This window comes from Amphiprion ocellaris, chromosome 3 (genome assembly GCF_022539595.1).
Source record: "Amphiprion ocellaris isolate individual 3 ecotype Okinawa chromosome 3, ASM2253959v1, whole genome shotgun sequence".
NCBI classification, from domain to species: Eukaryota; Metazoa; Chordata; class Actinopteri; family Pomacentridae; genus Amphiprion; species Amphiprion ocellaris.
The window spans coordinates 9,449,059-9,469,778 of record NC_072768.1 but is presented as its reverse complement, the minus strand read 5'-3'; the positions used below and the strand labels follow the sequence as shown (position 1 = coordinate 9,469,778).

Sequence of the window (20,720 nt, the reverse complement as noted above, 5' to 3'; positions counted from 1 at the left end):
ATTAAAGTTAGTTTTAAATAAAAGCACCAAAAGCAGTGTAGAAAAACTCCGCATCTACTATATAGTGTACTTCAATAATGTCCGCAAGGCCTTCATGCTGTACGTTTCACTCACCACACAGTGATGTGCTTCTCCACTTCAGGATGACTCCAGCCTGTCTGCACTGGCTGGCATAGGCCTCCAGAGTGTCACACAGACACTCATCAGCTTTGGATCCACAAGCACAGAGGTCATACACACAAGCTCCGTACCACGGTTCAGGAGGCACCACACGATGACAGGCCTTAAAGGCAGCAGACTTCAGGATTTTACAGCGATTGTTGGCCGCCTTCTTGGCCTGGTAACCTGCGTCCTTACAGGGGTCCACATCCTCACCGGGACGGCAGGATGACAAGGAGTGGCTGCTATTTTTGACCTTAAATGACAGAGTTATCTCTTTTGAATGCTGTCAAACTATTTGTCTTTGTATTTTATATTTTATTTGTCTACTTTATTACTTCTGTGCATTTATTTTACCCTCCAGCTGTTGCCAAATTCAGACTCTGACAGGCCGAGTCGTCCACTGGGCATTCGGAGGTCATCCTGGTAGTAGTTATTGAAGTTTCCACAAAGACCACATGTCTGGCCCTTATAGGAGCCTGGAACGCTCACTTCCACATGTGAACGAGGACTCCAAAGCACCTACGGGTGGACCAGTTCATGTATTAGTGTGTTCAAAAATTGTCTATATTGTGAAAACTTTAAAAGGCAAAAAGTAAACTGTACCTTCATCCCAATGTTAGTGTTGAGTAAAATAGTGTTGGTTTGCCGTTCGATATAGATGTGTGGTTCTCTGAGGAACGGCAAAGTGACAACTTCGTTGTTCACCTGAAGAGTGAAAAAGAGGCTGAGTGGGTGTGTAGCACAAAAATGACTACAGTATAAAATCATTTGTAGTATTTGCATACAAACCTTCACAAGCCAGTCCTGCAGCAGCTGCACTGTGACGTCTCCTACAAACACGGTCACCTCTTTAGTCCAGGACACTCCTTTACGTCCACGATCATCATTTGTAGCATGAATACTATACAAACAAAGAGCAGTCATTGAGCATTATTTGTTCTTTTAACTTTTTAGACACTTTTTTAAATAAAAAACAAAAACTCTTTAAAAGTCACATAAATACTGAATGTTTGCACACGAAACAATAAAATCATCTTAGAATTGATCCAAAAAATTCGGATTCTGTTTTGACCAACACAAAACTGGTTGCTTTCTGGTTAATGGACGAGCCACAAAACCTGAAGGTTTCATTTCTAACATGCTGAAAAGTGGCACATTAGGACCTCAAACATGAACTGTTGTGGCGTCATAAATGGACGTATCTTATTTAAAAGGGAAAGACGATACAAAAGGTCATTTTACATCCAATTCATTTTGCGCAGATTTGTCAGCATCTGTTCAATATCCATAATTGGATGTAAGAGCAGCAGAGCGTTTGATTGGGACCACACTACCCCCACTTAGAGACATTTACACCGGAAGACTTCAGAGACACACCCAGAACACTCTCTTTTCTCCTCCCTCCTCTCAGGCAGACGTTACAGGACACTTAGAGCCAAAACCGACAGACTCAAAAACAGCTTTTATCCCCAAGCTGTCAAATGTCTTCTCCCTCCCCTCTGAATGACAATATGACATGCCAAGTGCAATATTCATGTTTCAATGTATTCATACTATGTGCAATTATCAGGTGTAGAGCAGGTCTCTAACCACAAACTGTTTCCACACTGTATACCTGCTCTTATATTTCAGTTGTATATATTTTCAGTCTTTGTTCATATTGCTTTATGGAGTTTATTTTTATTGCAGCTACACGGAGAGCACTAAACATATTTTCATAGTTTTTTTTGTAACAGTGACAATAAAGACCTATTCTATTCTATTCTATTCTATTCTAAAAAGGACCATACACTCTTAAAAGTTACATAAGTTGGTAGTAGTTGAACTGGCATGTGGATTTTTTCCTTGTTAGATCCTTTATTTTGAAGGATTTTAAGAGAGAAGGAAGAGGTGATATATTTTCTTAATATTTCAGAAGAACAAAACAGCGATTAGAAAAGTAGTGCACTGATCATCCATTTCCATGTAACACTTGCTTGGATTACCATGGTGACCCACTCACCTGAAGTCACCTCCTTCGCAGTCCTGAGCCAGGATGTACGTGCACGTCCCCTGGAAGTGCAGCATGCGGCCATCGAAGGTTCGGTAATGAGGGTCGCCAAAGGCAATGCAGGTGGCTGGACGAGGAAGACAGTGGGGACAACACAAACCTGGGAAGACTGCTGGCATCTCATCCTGACCGCAAACACACACACACACACACAAACTGTATTACACTGACTGTGTAACTACAAATAACTCAAGAGACTCAGTGTAAGTTAAATGCATACATATCTGCAGTGTAGGTATTATCTTTGAGGAACCAGCCTCAGCGTAAACATTGATGAGAAATGTCTGATTCTCTACAGACTGAGGGGTTAGAACAGTGAGGCATCATGGGAACATTTCAGACTATGATGAAACACAGAGAAAGCCAGTGTGTGTGCTTGTTGAACTGACTGTTGCACAGGTGAGGGGAGGGCAGCGTTCACTGCGGCAGTGTACGTCTCCAGACACACATGTACAGCTGGTACACTCATCCACCTCCCACTGTTCATTAGAGTGATACACTGTCCCCTGGTACAGGCACGACGCCTCCGAGTCTACAACACACACACACACACACACACACACACAAATTAAACATGTTAGACAAGACTTTCAGTTAGGACTACAGCTGTGGCAGCTCATTTCATCTGCTGACTGTGATACCTTGACATTCAGGGCAGCATTTCCCAGGAGGCTTCACTTGTTTTTGGCCACTGAGACAAACCGCAGGTGGACACTCTTCAATGCTGCATTCAATGTAGCCCAACTGAGGAAGCATCCAGACAAAAAAATAGGATTATTTAAGAGGTAGAAGATCTGAATAGATACAAAGTCTATCAACAATCTCAGGTCTAGTTTAGGAAATCTGTTTTCTTTTATTAGGTCTTACTGTTGTGCTTTTATTTAAGAGTAATTTCAATATTTTCCTTAACAAAGACACCTCACCAATCAGGTTCTGATCTACATCATCAAGCTGCAGCCATGCTAAGATAGCTGAGGTCCTGTTATTTCACTTCTGCTTCACTCTACACTATGTCTTGAGCTTTAAAAATGAGTTTAAAATCATATAATTGTCCTTAGAGCTTAAATAAGTTAGAATAGCATCATTAAAACCTTTTTCTGCTGGTTTATTCACACTCATACGGATCGAAATCCTTTACTTGTGTTGATCTACCATATTATGTTGTGAAGCAAAATAATTATTGGTAAAAATGCCATAATGATCAGTGTATTTCTGTCTGACTCACCTTACAGGTGCAGGTGATACAATCATCATCGCTGTCTGTCCAGCTGGTGCCGTTGATCATACGCTGGTTCTGACTCTCAATCACACAATCTGCAAGAGACATCGTAATTATTGATATTTATTAAATGCAAGTGCCGTTGGGTCACATTGTAGGTTGTGATGTGATTATTTATGGTGTCAAATCTCACGTTTACAAACGGGACAGCAGCCGTCTGGAGGGGTGAATTGTTCATTAGGAGGGCAAGAGAGCGGAGGGCAGTTCTGGTGTAAGCAGGTCCAGGTCAGATCCTGAGTTAGACAGACAGAGAAACAGTATCATTGCAGGGAGTTACGTAGTGGACCAACAATTCAGCAGTAAACAAATAAGTAATTAATGAATGTTCTGAACAATATTCCTGAGGTGTTCTTGCTATTTTACCTTGCACTGGCAGGTAAAACAGGGGTCATCTGTTGCCAGCACTTCATTGCCGATCAGCCTTGCAGTACAGTTACTCAGAGGCTCTAAACATAAACACATGCACACAAATGTCACAGAGCTCAGTGAGAGTGCAGAGATAATACACAGCATAAGTGCAGTTCAGTACTGACGTGCACAGACGGGACAGCAGGAGTCTGGTCCAGAGAACAAGATGTTGCTCTTAGGACAGTCAACCAAACTGGGACACTGCTTTCGGTAACACTTCAGGTGCTGTTCTCCGTCCGGCATCACCTGAGATAAGAACAGACTGGATTACAACTACTACTACTATTGCATTACGCAGGAACTTTGTCTCATGTTTTATATATTAAGATAAATTTTACATTGAAAATCATAACTTTTAGAAAAAAAAGGCATTAAAAACATAACTAAACATAACATTAAATATCAGTCACCTATCACCACTATTAGATCATTTTCAGGGACCTGGTTTTAATGTCATACCTCACATGTGCAGATCTGACAGGGGTCATCAGCTGGATGGAAACTGTCTCCTGGGCTGTACACTCTGCCCTCAAAAACACAATCTACACAAAAATAGCATATATGATTACCACACATGACAAGGAAAGGCTGTAAATATATAAAACCAATATAAAACTGACAGTTTTAGAACCTTTAATAACGAGGAGAGGCCTCGGGGAACATTACGTAGACTTGCTTACCAGCACACACTGGGCAGCACTCCCCAGGCACATTGATGAAGTTGATGCACGGAGACAGGCAGCGTACTTCAGAGCAAGTGGTCACTCCGTCCACACACATGCAGTTCATACAGGGAGTGGAGTCTGCAAACCAGCTGCTGCCCTCTGCATGCTCCTCTCCTCCATAAATACAACCTGAGAAGGAAAAGTCAACCACTGACAACCTGTTTCCTCTGTGATTGTAATTTTCTAACGGTGTATTTTACCTCTACAGCGAGGACAGCAGGTGCCTGGATCAGTCACCTGATGCATACAGGACAGCTTGGGACAGTCGGGAGATGCACAGTGCACCTCACCTGTCTGCAAGATGGAATAGATAGAACATAAGGTAGGGGGCAAGTATGCAGAGACAAAGAAGGTTTACAGGCAAGATTTACAAAGTCTGACCTGGCAGGTGCAGGTGGAGCAGTGGTTTGGACTCATGGCCCACGACTGTCCGTCACGGAACTCCTGTCCATCCAGCATGCACCCTGAGACTAGAGACAGACAAGAAACAAAGACAGACAGATGACAGAAGAGGACAAAGAGTGAATTTAAAATGGCTTTCTTTGCTCCTTGTAAATAATGTGATTAGTACCAAGATTTAAATCAGTCTTGCAGATAAGAATTTTTGGTTTTGCTATTTGATATATGATAATATATAAATTCTTTTAGAGCAGAAAAGATGAAGGAACTCAAATAATTATTTATCATTATGATTATTATTTTGTTTTCTTGGCATTTTTCTGATTAACGGTGAGCATGAAAGTAGTGAATAAATATAGAGCTACATCTTACCGTCTTGAATTGTTCATCTGCATTTTTAAAATTTGCTGCACAGTCACTGATAATTGTAATAGAATGGGAGGCTTGGTACTTGCTGCATGATTTACTGCATATAGTTGGAGCATATTTAGAGGATATAAAATGCCCAAAAGCATAAGAGCTCTACTAACCTTTCTGTCTCATGCACAAAAACTGTAAACTTCTTGGTTTTATTGGAGACATAGGACAAATTTATATTAACTCTCTATAACCCAAACAGTTTCTGGGTGTTTTTTGCTCCTGTTAGATTTTTATTCAGTATGGACTCATTTTTCACTACAATATAAAGTCTGTACCTCTGAGGAAACAAGCACAACCATAGCTAGAAGAAGGCACAACTCAAAAATGTCTTCTATGCAGTATGACACAGATATAATCTCATAAATCATAAAAAACAGGTTTAATTTCTTTCAATATTTATATTATAAAACTGCTCTGTACAAACAGTCTGCAGTTCAGTTGAAAAGTTTTTGAATTTTTGTCACCTGACTGTTGGTTGCAGGTAAGTCATGGTTGCACTGAGCACAGATTTTAAATTTTTTTTAACAGAATCTAGACAGCGCAAATTATTGTGATTATTATCATTATTTTTGCCATTTTTTAAAAAGAAGACACGTAAAATTATGTGATTTTGATGAACTATCACAATTTTAAGCTTAGATCTGGTTATATTTTCTGATAAAATGGTATATTATTGGTGAGTAGTTCAAGGGCCATTGGGAAATTTCACTTTTTACAATTTCTGATTCTGATAAATAGTGTCTTTTTGACAATTTTAAAAATGAATCATTCCTTTCAAACCTGCCAACAGACTTTGGAATTGAGAGGATTAAGAACTGTGATCAAAAATCTGCTGCAGTAATTTCTGGGTTAATCACATCACAGAAATTCGTAGAACTCTGTAAGCCACACTTATTATTTATGCAAAAAGTTCAAGAAGTACCAGGGCACTCGGGACAGCACTGTCCCGGCCTGACAACAGGTCGAGCGCAGGGCGTTGGCGGGCAAACATGGGGCACACAGGTAGCAGTGCCTCTGACACAGGTGCAGCGTTGACAGGGGTTGGATGACGGCGTGAAGGTTTGACCTTGAGAATGTACAACTCCTTCATACAGACAGGAGTTACAGACCGGACAGCAGGAATCTGAAGGGACGGGATGTGAGCACTGGACTGGACAAGGCCTCCTCTGACAGTTCACCACCTCGTTCTGATGGGAGAGAAGAGGATGGAGGAACAGGTGGAAATAGAGAAATAAATGAAGGATTTAATACATCAGTTGGTAGTTTTCCGTTATATTATTATTATTTTTCATTGAGTAAGACTTGACTGACCAGACAGGAGCATGAAGAGCAGGGATCAGAGGGCGACGTGAAGGTGGAGCCCGACTGATACTCTCTACCCTGATACAAACACATCCCTGTGCATACAGGGCAGCACTCCCCTGGAGGGGTCACTGGACGCCCACAGACAGGGTTTGGACAACGCACATGGGAACACACAACGCCACCATTCTGTACACACAAACACACTGCCTTTTAAAAAAAATGATTTCTAATATACATTTGAGGGTGGAAGAATGACGGCAAGGCTGGGGTGGTGGGATTAAAGTAAAGCAGAGCCCTGAAAAGCTATTATTTGAGTCTCAGTTATTGCCTATGTGCATAAAAGATGAATGTCTCTGCAAATATACTACTGGCATTCTGTGCTGTCATTTCATCACAGCTCTAAAATTTCACCAAAACTATGGTTTTTAGCAGTTTCTTGGTAATACAATTAATGTTTGCAACACACCAAACAACTGGTTTAACAGTGGAAAAGACAGGTTATGCTGCAGGTCAGGTGTTTTTACACATTTTGACACATTTTAATTTTCCTGGTTTCCATCGGAATCCTTTGTAATTACAGTTGCCATCCTCTGTTAAGAATCAAGCTGCAAACTTTTCCGTCCTACAAGGGGCAGGTATTTGATACTCAAACAACTAATTTTGTTGAATTGTTTCTTTAATATAAACTTGTAACCTCATATTTTTTAGTAAAAAAATGATTTATCTGTCATCCAGTGTGGTTGACATGCTCCACAAACAGTAAGGTCAAATCTACAGTGAGTACAGATGAAAATACTGTATGTGCATCAAAGTACCAGACAGGAGCATTGCTGGCAGCGGTCTGAAGGATGTGGGAATCGCTCTCCATTGTAACAGTCTCGTCCGTGAAAGCTACATCTGTCACACACTCCACATGCACAGCCATCCAGAGCTGGATGTGAGCACGAAACCGCCGGGCATCTTCTCTGTTCACAAACCACCTCACCTCTCTGTAAAAAAGGTTGTAGATAGTGAAGACGCACAGCAGCTGGGAGAATGCAGCAAGTCTAACTAATGCACTCACTGAGCATGTGCAGTCCTGGCATGCTCCTCCGGGAAGCATCTGTCCGTCAACATAAGTCACACCTTGGAACTGGCAACCTACACACACAGTGAAGCTCATTACTTAGACTTACTGACTATATGTAACATGAGCTGTGTTATGTTGTAAGCTGGATACCATCACAGACGGGGCAGCCACACTGGTTGGCGGTGGGATGAGGGCAAGGAGCTGGTGGACACTGCTTCCTTACGCATCGCACTGAACCGCTCTGTAAGGGAAAAAAGTTCCAAGTGTTGTCCAAAACAAACAACCAGCATGAATGCATAGGCTATACGTGTTGATGCTACCTGGCAGGTACATTGAGAGCAGGGGTTTCCTGGGTCAGGGATGGACTGTCCACTGACGAGGACGACACCATTATAGGAACAGCCTGATAAATGAAGACAGGTTTATTTTAACTTTATTATGAGCTCTCAAAAATCAGAATAGATTTTGACTATACGCACGTTCACATTCTCCACAGCACTGCCTGGGTGGTTTGTAAGGGTGGCTGCAGTCTCCATTGCAGGGCATCTTGGTGCAGGTGACGTCTCCTCCGTAACAGTAACAAACACTACAGGGGTCTTTGTTATCAGCAAACTCAGTGCCGTCATGATATTCTTTACCATCAAACATGCAGCCTGCACAGAGAAAAAAAAACACTAAGAGACTGATTTTTATCTAGAAAAACATGATTAAAAAGTCTTCACAGTGAGGTCAGTGACAGCAACAGGGAAGATGCTTCTGGAAGGAAATTGCTGTTAGTTTTTTCTGACCATCACAGGACATGCAGCACTGTCTCTGGACTGGGTGGTTGCAGTTGGAGGGTGGACAGCGTTTCCTCTCACACTGGACGGAACCCTCACGACAAACACACACAGCACACGGGTCTGATGGGACGTCCCACGTCTCCCCATTAGCTCGCTCTCGACCCTCATATAAGCAACCTGAAACACAGTCATGGAGAATCTTGAGAATACATGTGTGGACTGAATTAACAACAGCATCCAATATCAAAATCTCTTTGTCTTTAAGTTGTGGTGCTTAGACGTATGAACGTGTACCTTCGCAGGTCCGGCAGCAGTCTTGTGTGATGGGGTGAGAACATCGAGCGAAGGAGCAGGGCCTCCGCTGACAGTGAACCGTCCCGTTGTTGCAGCCACATGATTGACAGCTGTCCGACGGGTGGTAGAAACGTTCTGTGTGTCTATAGGATCTTTGCTCATATACACAGTCTGATGGACGAGCTGTAGGAACAACAGTGGAAAAGAATCAACAAAAAGAATGCACATTTCAACTTTTTAGTCCATGCTGTGACTGACAATGTGCTGTCATGAGCCAAGAAACAAAGAAAATACCAAAAGATGTTACTAATTAATGCTACATCAAATAAAGTTAATGAAAGGGCCAAACTGCAAATCACTGAAGAAGCCTGAGGAATGTGAAGTTTGCTGTTTTCGATAATGGAAAGTATTCATAATTAAAAAGAAAAATATATGTATTCTTGATTGTCAGGTTCTTGAGTGAGGATGAAAGTTGTTGTGTATGATTCTTTAACAGCATTTGGGTCAATATATAATTGCGGGACTCTTTGTAACATAGTTGACAGGTATCATAGTTGACATTTTTGCTGTTTTCAGGCCTAAAATCAACATGGCCACCTAAAACCAAACACCACGTCATTTTTAGAGAAAAAATCTTCTAAAAACTATATATACAATTGGAATTGAAAGTTGTTTATAAAGATATTGTAGTAAACCTGTTGACATGCAATAAAGCCACATGTGACTCACACTACTTTATATTAAATAACTAAGAAAGCCTTGGAGTCTTGTCAGGAATTAACACACTTCCTTGAGAGGTGTTTTTGTAATGGGTAACTAAATTCAAAGTGATTTCTCAGACACAGATACAATTAGATTTTTTGATATATTGCCAAAAACGAAATATCTGTCATGATTATCTCAACTTAATAAAAAGAACACAGTCAAACAATTTTTGAATCAGCTCATTTTATTATTTTTTAGCAAATTAGAATGTGGTTGTTGTTAAATTCGGACGGTTAGTTGACATTTTAGTGATATCCAGTCTTTTTCTTGTTAACAAGTGATTGTAATAACTATGGAATTTGTAAAGACATGATCATCATGAACATAAATAAAACATTGCTATTTGTTTTACTTTTAATAAAAATGTATGCAAGATATAGCCCATGGACTTCAAAAGTCCCTCAATTATATATTGACCCATTTATTGATATTTATTCTACTGAGCTCAACCCTCAGAGTTTTACTATTCTTTTGTTGCACATCCTTACCAGGACACTGGGGGCAGCAGTCTCCCTGCACCACATTAGGCTTGGAGCATGGTGTTGGTGGACATCTCTTCATCAAACACTGGACATTCCCATTCTATAACAAACAAGACACACATAGAAATGAAAACCTGTGCCAAGAACACCACAGCTGATCTACACAGAGTTAGACAGATTAGGTCTGAGTGGTCTTACTAGGCAGGTGCATGTCCTGCACGGGTCAGTAGGATGAGGAAACTCCTGTCCATTGGGATACTCCTTCCCCGCGTAGCTGCAGCCTGATAAGTGCAGGGATATTGTGTAGCTGTGTGATTGTAACTTCTTAAACGTCATCACATTCCTGACTGCAGATTTATACATTCTCACCGTTGCAGTTGTTCTGACAGCATGTTCCAGGTAAAGGTGCATTACAGCGAGGCTGAGGACATTGCAGTTGATGGCAGTCAATCCTTCCGCTCTCACACCTACACTCCTCACACCTACGCACGGGATTGGGAAAAGCCTCTCCATTCACAAACACACGGTTTTCGAAGTTGCAGTCTGGCGATAATTGAAAACACGCATTAGAGTAGCCTCCTTAAGATCACACAAACATACATAAGCAACACAATGTCGACACATGAACAGTGATTGGAGTTTGGGTACCTGGACACCTGGGGCAGCACTCTCCAGGTGGGGTGTGGGAGTTGGTGCAGTTGAGCGCAGGACAAGGTCGTCTCTGACACTGAACACTGCCATGCTGAGGGGAAAGGCGAAGTTGTGTCAGCAGGTGTGAGGGCGGGACGTAATGTGTTCGTGAAGACAGACACGCTCACCTGACAGGAGCAGACGTGGCAGGGCTGGTCAGGGGTTGTAAAGCTCTGGCCGTTGGTATAGATCCGATGGTTGTAAGTGCAGCTTTCACACTCGGCACAACAGGAGCCTAAGGAACAGAAAGAAACAAGCTACAGTCATCTGTACACAAATTGCACATCTGTACACTCACACAGTCTTACCAGTAGTCTTGGTGGGATGCTGACAGTTGGTGGGGGGGCAGCGGGTCTGTGAACATATGGTTTCTCCGTTCACACAGGTGCAGCTGGAACAGGGACCGTCAGGGCGCCAGTGGGAGCCTTCTTCATATTCAACCCCCTCTACAACACACGCTGCAATGACATAGGAGGGCTTTCATATTTCATACAATATGCACCGATGAGCTGCACCTGTGTGTGTGTGTGTGTGTGTGTGTGTGTGTGTGTGTGTGTGTGTGTGTGTGTGTGTGTGTGTGTGTGTGTGTGTGTGTGTGTGTGTGTGTGTGTGTGTGTGTGTGTCTGGGGGGGGACTTCAAAAAGTTCGCAGCCTCACATGGAAACAGGGGGCGTAACTCTACACTACAAAGCCTTAAATATATATATGGTATTTTTATTTTTGAATTTCTCAGATTTAGATTTCTAAATTTATTCACTTACTGTCTTGTTGTTGTTGCTGAATACCCTAACTCCATTCACCACGTCAGATTCCTTGTGTGTGCGAGCTCACTTGGCATTAAAGGCCTTCTGATTCTATCACTGTCCGTAAAAACGTACAGTTTTGTCATCATTTCTTCCTAAAAATCACAGGTGGCAAAAACAGCCAAATGTGGATTTGAACTTCTAAAGTCCCACCTGTGTCATCGCCATTTTCAGAGTGATGATAAAGTCGTACATGTTGTTCTGTTTCTGGAGGCTCAAGATCCAATTTTCTCCCACGTAGTCAGAGCTTGACAATCGGTGGACCAAATACATTGAAGTCACAGGAGACTACGCTTAATAATCATGCAAGAACAATCTTTCTCCTGTGACGTTTCCTTCATGAGGCCGAGAGCTTTTTGAAGAACCCTCATATGAGTTTGTGTTGATACCTTTGCAGACTGGACAGCAGTGATGTGGGTCTGAAACAGGGTTGGAGCACTGGACAGGTGGGCACTTCTCATCACGGCAAGCTACGTTCCCACCCTAAAACAGAAACACACATTTGGCACAGAATGCAACTACAGTTTGTTTGCAGCAGCATAAAAGATTTCTAAAAGATATGTGTACCCCCATGAGATGCTTTGAAAAAGTGTGCTTTCATACTTTATACTTTACAAACCTTGAAAAAGAAAATACACAGTTTTGACTGTTTTGATACATAAATGCAGAGTCGAGCCTTCTTTTGTGGGAGAAGCCATAAAACACACGCTCTGCTTTGTTTGCTCATCTTTGAAAACATGTTTTGAACAAGAATCAGCGCTTTGTGTTTACTGCTTTGCAACTTGCCTTACACCTGCACTGCAGGCAGGGACCGCTCCCAGCAGGGACGAACACTTTTCCATCAGCATACACCCTCCTGTCATACTCACACTCTGCAGGAACAAACAAAAACTCTTGGTTGTTTTTGCTTGACTTTGAACAACAAGTTAAAATGACAGACAGCATGCAACAAGGAAACAAACTTGACCCAAATAGAAGGAAACTTTATTTATATATTTCTACACATACCGTTGCATGTGGGGCAACATTCTCCTTTGCGCTGAGCTGGATGACTACACTGCGGTGGTGGACATGATGTATCCATGCGTTCACAAGACACTTCACCGGCCTGACAGATAGAGACCGGAAGGGATTGAATGTGTCACATTAATGAAATAAAACTGAAATCTATGAGCTACAATGTTGTCAGAGCTACCTCATGGACAGACAGCAGCATGTGGCTATTAGAAATGTTAATTTAGAATTTGTGAAAGTTGCTAAAGGCATCTTACAAGTCTCAATCCTGGGATCTGTAACTGTTCACCATTTATACAGTACATAGATGACATTGTCTCCTCTGTAATGATAATCTTTATACTGACGACACAGTGTTGTATTGTATGGCAAATACTATACACTATGAATTTCAAGTTGCACTTAATGAGCAGAAATCCTTTATGCAGCTAAAACTAAACATTTAACCTTCACCAGAGCCAGAAAATATTATCAAGTCAAGTCACCGTTTTAAAATAGCACATTTAACCCCTTAAGGTTGATCGTTGCAAATTCACATCATACAGCTTTTATTCAGACTGCAGCCGAGATAGGGTATGCATTCCCCCAATGTCAGTTTGTGCATATTCAATACGTACCTCAGAACCTTTTGGTTCAGGGTGGGACCTAAATTATTATATATCTGATATTATTATTATTATATCTATTCTATGTGCTACAGACAAATTAACAATCTCTACTTAATTTAGCATCAGCTGGAAAGCAAAAACACAAATAATATTTTTTTTAATATAATTGTACATAAATTCAGGAGTCAAGAGGTTATAATTATAGCTACATAGTGCTTTATAATATAAAGTGTAAGTATTGTGGTTAAAACCCTATAGTGGAATTTATAATGTGAATTTACTTGAGTAATTTACAAAACAATAATCTTAAACCTTACAAACATTATATGAAACTATATAAAATATTACTTTACCTGACAATAATACATAATAAGGCTGAGACCTGAGGGTATTGTCAATTATGAAGATTAACCTAATTAATTTGCTAATGCCAGCCCGATGATCTCTATCACAGTTCACACAAATACTGAAATAGAATAGCAACTCTGAAGCTCTTGGACACTGTTTATAACTCTACATTATGATTTCCTATGCCATAGTGCTTGTAAATGTGAGTTGCGTATAAAGTTGGATGGTTCTCAAACTTTGTAAGACATGACAGATGCAAAGTCTGATTTATTTTGTGTTTTTTTTTACGCTCATAGTTTTGTTATGTCTTCAAATGTAGGCTCTTATCACATACAGATGAGACTAGATCACTTTCCAGATTCTGTCTGGTGTTGCTTATCTTAGATTTCTTTGGAACGTTTTGCCTTCATTTTTATCATTAGGGCAATACAGGTCTTAATTTTAATCTTATTTTAAATCCCCATGTTCCTGTTTTAGTTGATTTATTTGTTTTAAATCTTACATGCTCTAATTGGCATTGCCTTCTAATACTGTATGTGATATCCATGTTTCTTATTTGTGTGACTTCATGTTTTATTTTCTTACTCGGTTACATTGTCAATGAAGCCTCTATACATCGATGTACTCTGAGTTTAGGTAAAGACAAACACTTCCAGGAATAACAATACAGCTTAGTTTTCACACGTGGCCCCATTTGCTCCTGAAAGTACAATAGGCTTTGACAGGTTTTCTTTAACCGGGGGGGGGGGGGGGGGGGGGGGTCATAAAACCTCACCAACACATCATAAGTCTGGTCCCATGAACATCACATAACCAAAAAAAGAAAAAGAAAAACTATGCCAGATTTAACTCACAGTGCAGCGGCATTCGAGGCAGGGGTCTGTCCTGGATTGGAACTTCTGTCCATTGATGTACACGGTGGACTCATATTCACACTGCTCACATCTAAAGGTTGTAAAAGCATATGGATTTGTAAAAATTATATTAAAAAAAAAAAAAAACATGTTGGAAAAATTCTAACATTTAAAATAAGGTTTAAAAGTTTGTTACCGTGGGCAACAGTCTCCAGCACGATGCACTGGGTTGCGACAAGGCACGGGAGGACAGGGAAGAGGTGAACAAGACACATCTCCCTTCTTGGAGAGAAAAAATACCAATATGTTTCAGAATAAAATTGTACTAAACTTATATATGCACATAAAAAACGATAATACACCTACCACACATGTGCACTCCTGACAGCGGTCTGTAGCAGGTACCACAGCTCCATCAGGGAAGTTCTGTCCTTTCACACCACAGCCTACAAAACACACACACACACACACACACACACACACATATATACACACTGTGTCTCTTCAGTCTACTAAACACACACACACCGTTACAAGAAACAAACCCACCTTGACAAACTGGACAGCAGGAGTTGGGTGGAGGAGCGGTGGGGTTTTCACAAGGGGTGTTGCAGCGCTCCCTCTCACAGCGAACACGACCCTCCTGTTGACAGGAGAGACGAGCGTCATTAGAAGTGAAGGTGAGAAAGTAGGCGGGAATTTAAGCAGACAGTCGCTAACAAACTCACCAAACACTGGCAGACGTCACAAGGATTCTCTGCTGGCCTCCACGTGGCTTTGTGATCATACCTGACGCCAAAATGGTGGCAACCTGCAAACACGTTCAGATTACTTTATAGTTCTGGTGCTTCCACGTGTTACACTGTCAGAAGTTCAAACAGACACGAAAGCCAGTCGAGTCTTTCAGTAGAAATAAATTGGCATGTTTTACTCCAGTCTCAGCTCAGTGACACATTTGTGTCTCCTGGGGTCCGTTTCACGAAGCAGGTTCAACAAACTCTGAGTTGATCTACTCTGAGATAGGAAACTCTGAGTTTTCGGTTTCACAACGACTGATTTGAGTTGGTTAAATCAACTTGGAGTAGTTTCACCCGGAGTTAAACGCGTGCACCACAACTCTGAAAAGCCAGTATCAATGGAGCGCCGATTCGACGAGTCACCATGGCAACGGGGAAGCGGAGGGCTACACCGTTTGAATTGGAAATCTTAATGCGCTTATATAGCGAGTTTGAACACGTTTTTAGAAAGAAGTGCAACACCTGCAGCTGCAAAAGAGAGGGAGACGGTGTGGGAGAACATTGCTGCCCGGGTCAATGCGTAAGTTTAAATCACAATAACATTACAGGGGAAAACTGTTTGAATAGTAGACTATTCATGTGACAACACAGAACACACTCATTTGTAAATAAAAATAACAGGTAAATGTAATTTATAAAGAGTCTGGGTAATCATAAAAACAAGTATAACTCATTCCAGCTTAGTTTCTAGATCCATAGTTCCCTCAGGAGATAATAAGGAGTTGCAAGATTACTTCAAGAAATAAAATACAGTTATAAATAGCAGATTTATGTCATAATTATTACAAACGATTTTCAAATCTGTGAGTATACCCTATGCTACATGCTATATGTTTACCCAGCAGCATGTTTTATACAAGGAGATGATCACAACTGACACATTCTGCTATTAGTCTAGAATAAATTGCGATAGAACAATAATAAGATTATAGTTATTAAGCTGTTGTGCAGTCATGTGCAACAATTGTGTGCCTAAACCATCTGCAGGGATAGTGGGGTCGCAAGTCTCTGGTGCTGTTATTTCTGGGGTTGGGGGCTAAAAAGTTTTGGAAGCGCTGCACCAGATGCACTCCTATTATATTCTGTACCATAGTAATATTTTTGAACACCTCCCACATGCGTAACAGTGCAAGAAAATCAATGCATACTATCAGTTCATATTTAACTAACTAAATAATGTTTTCTTTCATATGCATTGTTACATTTTTTTTTTTTTTGCATCTTTACCTCTGCATTGCTGGCAGCAGTCTCCTGGTACATTCTCCGTCACCAAGCAGTCCAGTGTAGGGCATGGCTGAGGAGAGCACTCCCTCTGACCACCCTGTTGCCAGAGAAGAGAAACAAACGAGAGAGCATGGTGATGGAACCGGAAAAACGTAGTTCAGAATTAATAAATATAAGACTGCGCATTATTGTGGCTATATTTCAAATACTCACCTTACATGTACATGTCTGACAGCCATCTACAGTGTTGTGGGACACACTGTGAACTGTACCATCCGGCTCGCACCCTGAAGATGAGTAGAAATCTTTAGTACACACACACTTTTGAGCAAATTTCAGCTGCTGACATGTACACTGATATGTAAGTAAGAGAAGATGAGTGTGGAAATATCGCTGGTCTTGGCCCTCTCTGTCTGTCTCCACAGGATTTCCTCACCTTTTCTGTAAACCACTGGAGAACATCTGGCTGTGCTCTCTTTCCAGTAATGACAGAACAGCCTGGCTCTGATGCAACACACACATGCTTGCTTTCACGCACACATTTTATGGACTGTAACCATCACCAGAAGTGTTTGCAGGTTTCATGACAACCAAAGGCAGGTCTTACAAGTCTATTAACACAAAGATTTACTGCAGGACAGACAGGGTGAAGAAGACTGAACAGGATGAATGTTTTCTCAGTCATTTCCTACAAAAGATCAGATCGTCACTCTAACAACTTCCCTCATTCCTGTGGCTAACTAAACTATTCTGATATAATTTTTTTTTAAAAATGCTTACAATAAAGTATGTACCAAATGCTGTAGAGCAAAGTCAATGCAGTTTTTCATCAAAAGTGTTTACAGTGCTCATCAAATATTAGTTTTGCTTAGCTTGGACATTTCAGCAGATAATTATTTTAATGACAACTCACCGAAGGACAGAGACAATGTGTTTATGTGTGAGAGAGGGCAATAATCATAGAGTGAGAGAGCGACTAGTGAGGCTGCCTACTGTGCCAGCAGCCAACAGGCATTTCCTCTAGCAAGCCAAGCATGCATGAGATCAAAGTGTGTGGGAGTGTGAGTCTGTGAGTGTGTATCAACTGGGTGCCATTGGAGTCTTTCAGCCTACATGCAGAAGCAATTAAGAGAAAAATGGCAGAGACAGTGACAGAGGGAACACTCGGTGGGGTGACAAATGGGACAGTGGGCTGCTGGGGCACATGTGTATTACATTAATTCCCAAAATCTGAACAACAAGCAGAGCAGAACAAAGTTTACATAACTTTGTGGGAAACCTGGAATGAACTTGTAAAGTCAGAAAGAAGAGAAGCAGCTTAATGAGGCCAGTCCCACATACTATATTTGTCTCATCGCACAGTGATGCGTGGTTTTCCACAGTGATCTCAAGTGCACGAACTAGAACAATGTGATGTGAAATTCTAGAACCCATGGTATAGTATGGCAAATGATCATAATACAAATACAAAAGGAAAAACATGTAAGGCTAACAGGACTGTTCCTTAAAGACTGATAAATTATCCAGTTACCAAGTTGATGAATGTATTAGCTGCATGTTTAGACATCTACCAGACATGGAAGCATTATAATTCCTTTAAAGTTTTGTTTCTGGCTATCTAACAAATTAGGACCAGTATTCACTCATTGTTTTTGAGTTGTTTGTCCAGATGTTCATCTAATTCTTCTGAATTTAATATCTCCTGAATGCATGGAGGGAATTTCTTCAAATTTGACACAAACGTTAAAAATCAGAATGTGAAAAAAGCTGATGAAGGGATGACATTTTATATCCGAAAGGTCAAAGGTGAAGTCTGGACAGACAGGGATGTAAACTGTTCCTTGACTGGTTGGCGAAGGCTGACAAGCACAAGGAAGTAATTGTTGTCTGTCTTGATCGTCTCCTTTTCCCTACAGAAAAATATGGCTCGTGCACTTAATTGCTTCATCATTTTGACAAACTAGTTGCTAACTCTGTCTGTGTATTGTCTGGTGCAGCACAGGTAGAAAACATTATTTTTTCCCCCATGAAAACATGTTGCTGCTGCAAATAGAAAAGGTGTGAGATGGAATCTAAAGCAATAAACTTTAAAGTAAAACAGTCAACTAAAACGCTTCATAGAGCTAACAGGAACTGCAGAGTCTAGTAGTAATTCTCTATCTCATCACTACAAGTGATATCCTTCACATTAGACACATTTCCGTGCTCTGTCACTGATAAAAAATGAACGGCTTAAAAGTCTTTATACTGACCTCTGGTGGTATTTATCTTATTACATTACATTTTTGGCTTATTTGTTCTGAACAATCCCGATAGTATTACATGATGGATAAGAAAGAACACATGTAGTGTATGCCTTTTTGTATACTGAATGAATCAACACCATGGAGAGGAGATAAATTCAACTGTGCAGAGTTTGTAGGACTGTAAATGTGGTGGATCATCTTTGACTGAGGTAAAATTTTTCATAGCATATTGTCTTTTTTTTTTTTTTTTTTTAACATTTTTGTCAAATTTACTTCCAGTAGCAGTCCTTTCAAAAGTTATTCTCCTCATGAAGTGCTTCCTGTTTGTCTGAGCTCACAATGCAGGCACAACAGCACCAGCTGGTGATTCATCCTCCTTCCATGGCTGTGACTTGTTTTTTTTTTTACTTCTTTTTCAGTCCAGTGTTTACCAGTCATGGCATATCACATGGGTTCCAGTAGCTGGATCATGCCACTCTATGAAACAAGAGCCACAATTGTGCATGTGGCAGACAGCCTCGGGGTAACCACGGCAACGGGCATCTTGGCAGAGGTCAGGGCAGGTGACAGGTGCTGAGCCGAGGGGACAACCGCTGAACCAGTGGAGCTTGAAACAAAACCTACAGACATTGTTTCAAAGAAAAGCAGATCATAACTATGGTTGAAATGCTAAAAACTGATTTGGAAATTATTTAACTTGTTATTCATGATATTGTCACATTAACCCCTCAAAGCCAGCTGAGATGTCTCAACTTCCAAATTCCCCCAAAATATGTCAGTTTCAACAATCTCTTCTTATTTACTTAACTTGGCAGTTGGATGTTCATGTGACTCAGTTACTTTGAAACTTTATGACTTGAGAACAATTTGCTGCATGGATCTGCAACTGCAAGGCTTCATTTTAAGTTATTTAGAAACCCATATCAACTTTTAGAAAATTTTGCAGCAATTAAGCAAAAGGAGGGGTTATGCCAAGGTCTTGATCTACTTCAAATGATGCCTGGTCTGGCTTTGAATGGCTATTGCTCTTTCTTCTTGTGATGATGATACCTGTGATCTGGTGTGACTGGAAGCCATATAGAGTTCCCATTTTGAATAGCTGCCTTAAGAGCATCAACATTTTCTGGCTTGTATGGTTCCTCCTGGTCCTGCTCCAGCTGGCCATTCAGGTTCTTGCCAGGACCAAAAGTCATCCAGTCCTGTGTGGCCCAGTGTTGGGGCAGGGAGGCGATGTGAGGGCACGTACGGATGATGCGGGTTAAAGCTTCATGACTGGATGACATCAACTGTTGCTGTGTGTGGAAGTAGATTCGAAGGTAGTGCGGTCCATTGAAAAACCAGTTGCAGCTGTCCTTGTCATAACCATCTGTTCGAAAGCCAAATGCATCAAAGCCTCCACGATCCAAGCCAAATGGATCGAACCCATACATGCTGTAGCCTCTGTCGCCAAAGAGTTTGGACACTGTGTTATCTCTGTGTGTCTTTCTATAAGTCCTGTCTCCATTATGCTTTTCTGTCCTTTTGTCCACAAACACCCCATCTCTATGCATTCCAAACCAGGTGACATTTGAACGGTTGAACCCATAGCGGTTGAAACCAAACACGTCATATCCGTCCCTATCAATGAAATCCAGGTTAAAACCATCTTTGCCATAACCCCACCTGTCCCAACCACTCCAGTCATAGCCATTATGATCGTATCCATGTTGGTCAAAACCACGGCTGTCAAAGCCCCCAGTGACAGAACTATTAGAGTTGTGCTTGTCAGAGCTCCGCATCTGATATTTCGGACTTCCTTGAGGGTGTGTTTGAAAATATGTCACATTACAAGGTGCACCAATGGTTATGGGCACATACACAGTACAAGGCTGCTGCTGGAAAGCAATCACGTCATCAGGGGTAACATCAAAAGGGCTCATCTTCACATACCTCCGACTTGCAGGGTAGAGGATGTTGCTCTTATAGTGGTCATCTCTAAAAGTTTGTCTTTTTGATG

At 41.1% G+C, this 20,720-nt stretch overlaps 1 protein-coding gene across 1 annotated transcript in view; it reads right to left on the bottom strand.

Moving 5' to 3' along the window:
- kcp (kielin cysteine rich BMP regulator) overlaps positions 1-20,720 on the bottom strand; it is a 28,081-nt gene that overhangs the window by 1,053 nt on the left and 6,308 nt on the right. Inside the window, exons 6-45 of the mRNA XM_023291234.3 lie at positions 16,692-16,765; positions 16,482-16,575; positions 15,186-15,268; positions 15,007-15,100; positions 14,824-14,903; positions 14,654-14,739; positions 14,458-14,548; positions 12,642-12,741; positions 12,420-12,505; positions 12,023-12,116; positions 11,139-11,288; positions 10,959-11,065; positions 10,789-10,882; positions 10,510-10,683; positions 10,339-10,421; positions 10,147-10,240; positions 8,894-9,076; positions 8,606-8,776; positions 8,297-8,470; positions 8,138-8,220; positions 7,968-8,058; positions 7,812-7,888; positions 7,564-7,737; positions 6,755-6,934; positions 6,366-6,630; positions 5,006-5,094; positions 4,825-4,918; positions 4,580-4,753; positions 4,359-4,441; positions 4,025-4,145; positions 3,855-3,937; positions 3,625-3,724; positions 3,438-3,526; positions 2,854-2,956; positions 2,602-2,744; positions 2,165-2,337; positions 952-1,063; positions 766-867; positions 517-681; positions 115-415 (exon numbers count right to left, since the gene is read on the bottom strand). Of these exons, the coding sequence (XP_023147002.2) occupies positions 115-415; positions 517-681; positions 766-867; positions 952-1,063; positions 2,165-2,337; positions 2,602-2,744; positions 2,854-2,956; positions 3,438-3,526; positions 3,625-3,724; positions 3,855-3,937; positions 4,025-4,145; positions 4,359-4,441; positions 4,580-4,753; positions 4,825-4,918; positions 5,006-5,094; positions 6,366-6,630; positions 6,755-6,934; positions 7,564-7,737; positions 7,812-7,888; positions 7,968-8,058; positions 8,138-8,220; positions 8,297-8,470; positions 8,606-8,776; positions 8,894-9,076; positions 10,147-10,240; positions 10,339-10,421; positions 10,510-10,683; positions 10,789-10,882; positions 10,959-11,065; positions 11,139-11,288; positions 12,023-12,116; positions 12,420-12,505; positions 12,642-12,741; positions 14,458-14,548; positions 14,654-14,739; positions 14,824-14,903; positions 15,007-15,100; positions 15,186-15,268; positions 16,482-16,575; positions 16,692-16,765 (4,914 nt within the window). The remainder of the gene's footprint in view (positions 1-114; positions 416-516; positions 682-765; positions 868-951; positions 1,064-2,164; positions 2,338-2,601; positions 2,745-2,853; positions 2,957-3,437; positions 3,527-3,624; positions 3,725-3,854; positions 3,938-4,024; positions 4,146-4,358; positions 4,442-4,579; positions 4,754-4,824; positions 4,919-5,005; positions 5,095-6,365; positions 6,631-6,754; positions 6,935-7,563; positions 7,738-7,811; positions 7,889-7,967; positions 8,059-8,137; positions 8,221-8,296; positions 8,471-8,605; positions 8,777-8,893; positions 9,077-10,146; positions 10,241-10,338; positions 10,422-10,509; positions 10,684-10,788; positions 10,883-10,958; positions 11,066-11,138; positions 11,289-12,022; positions 12,117-12,419; positions 12,506-12,641; positions 12,742-14,457; positions 14,549-14,653; positions 14,740-14,823; positions 14,904-15,006; positions 15,101-15,185; positions 15,269-16,481; positions 16,576-16,691; positions 16,766-20,720) is intronic.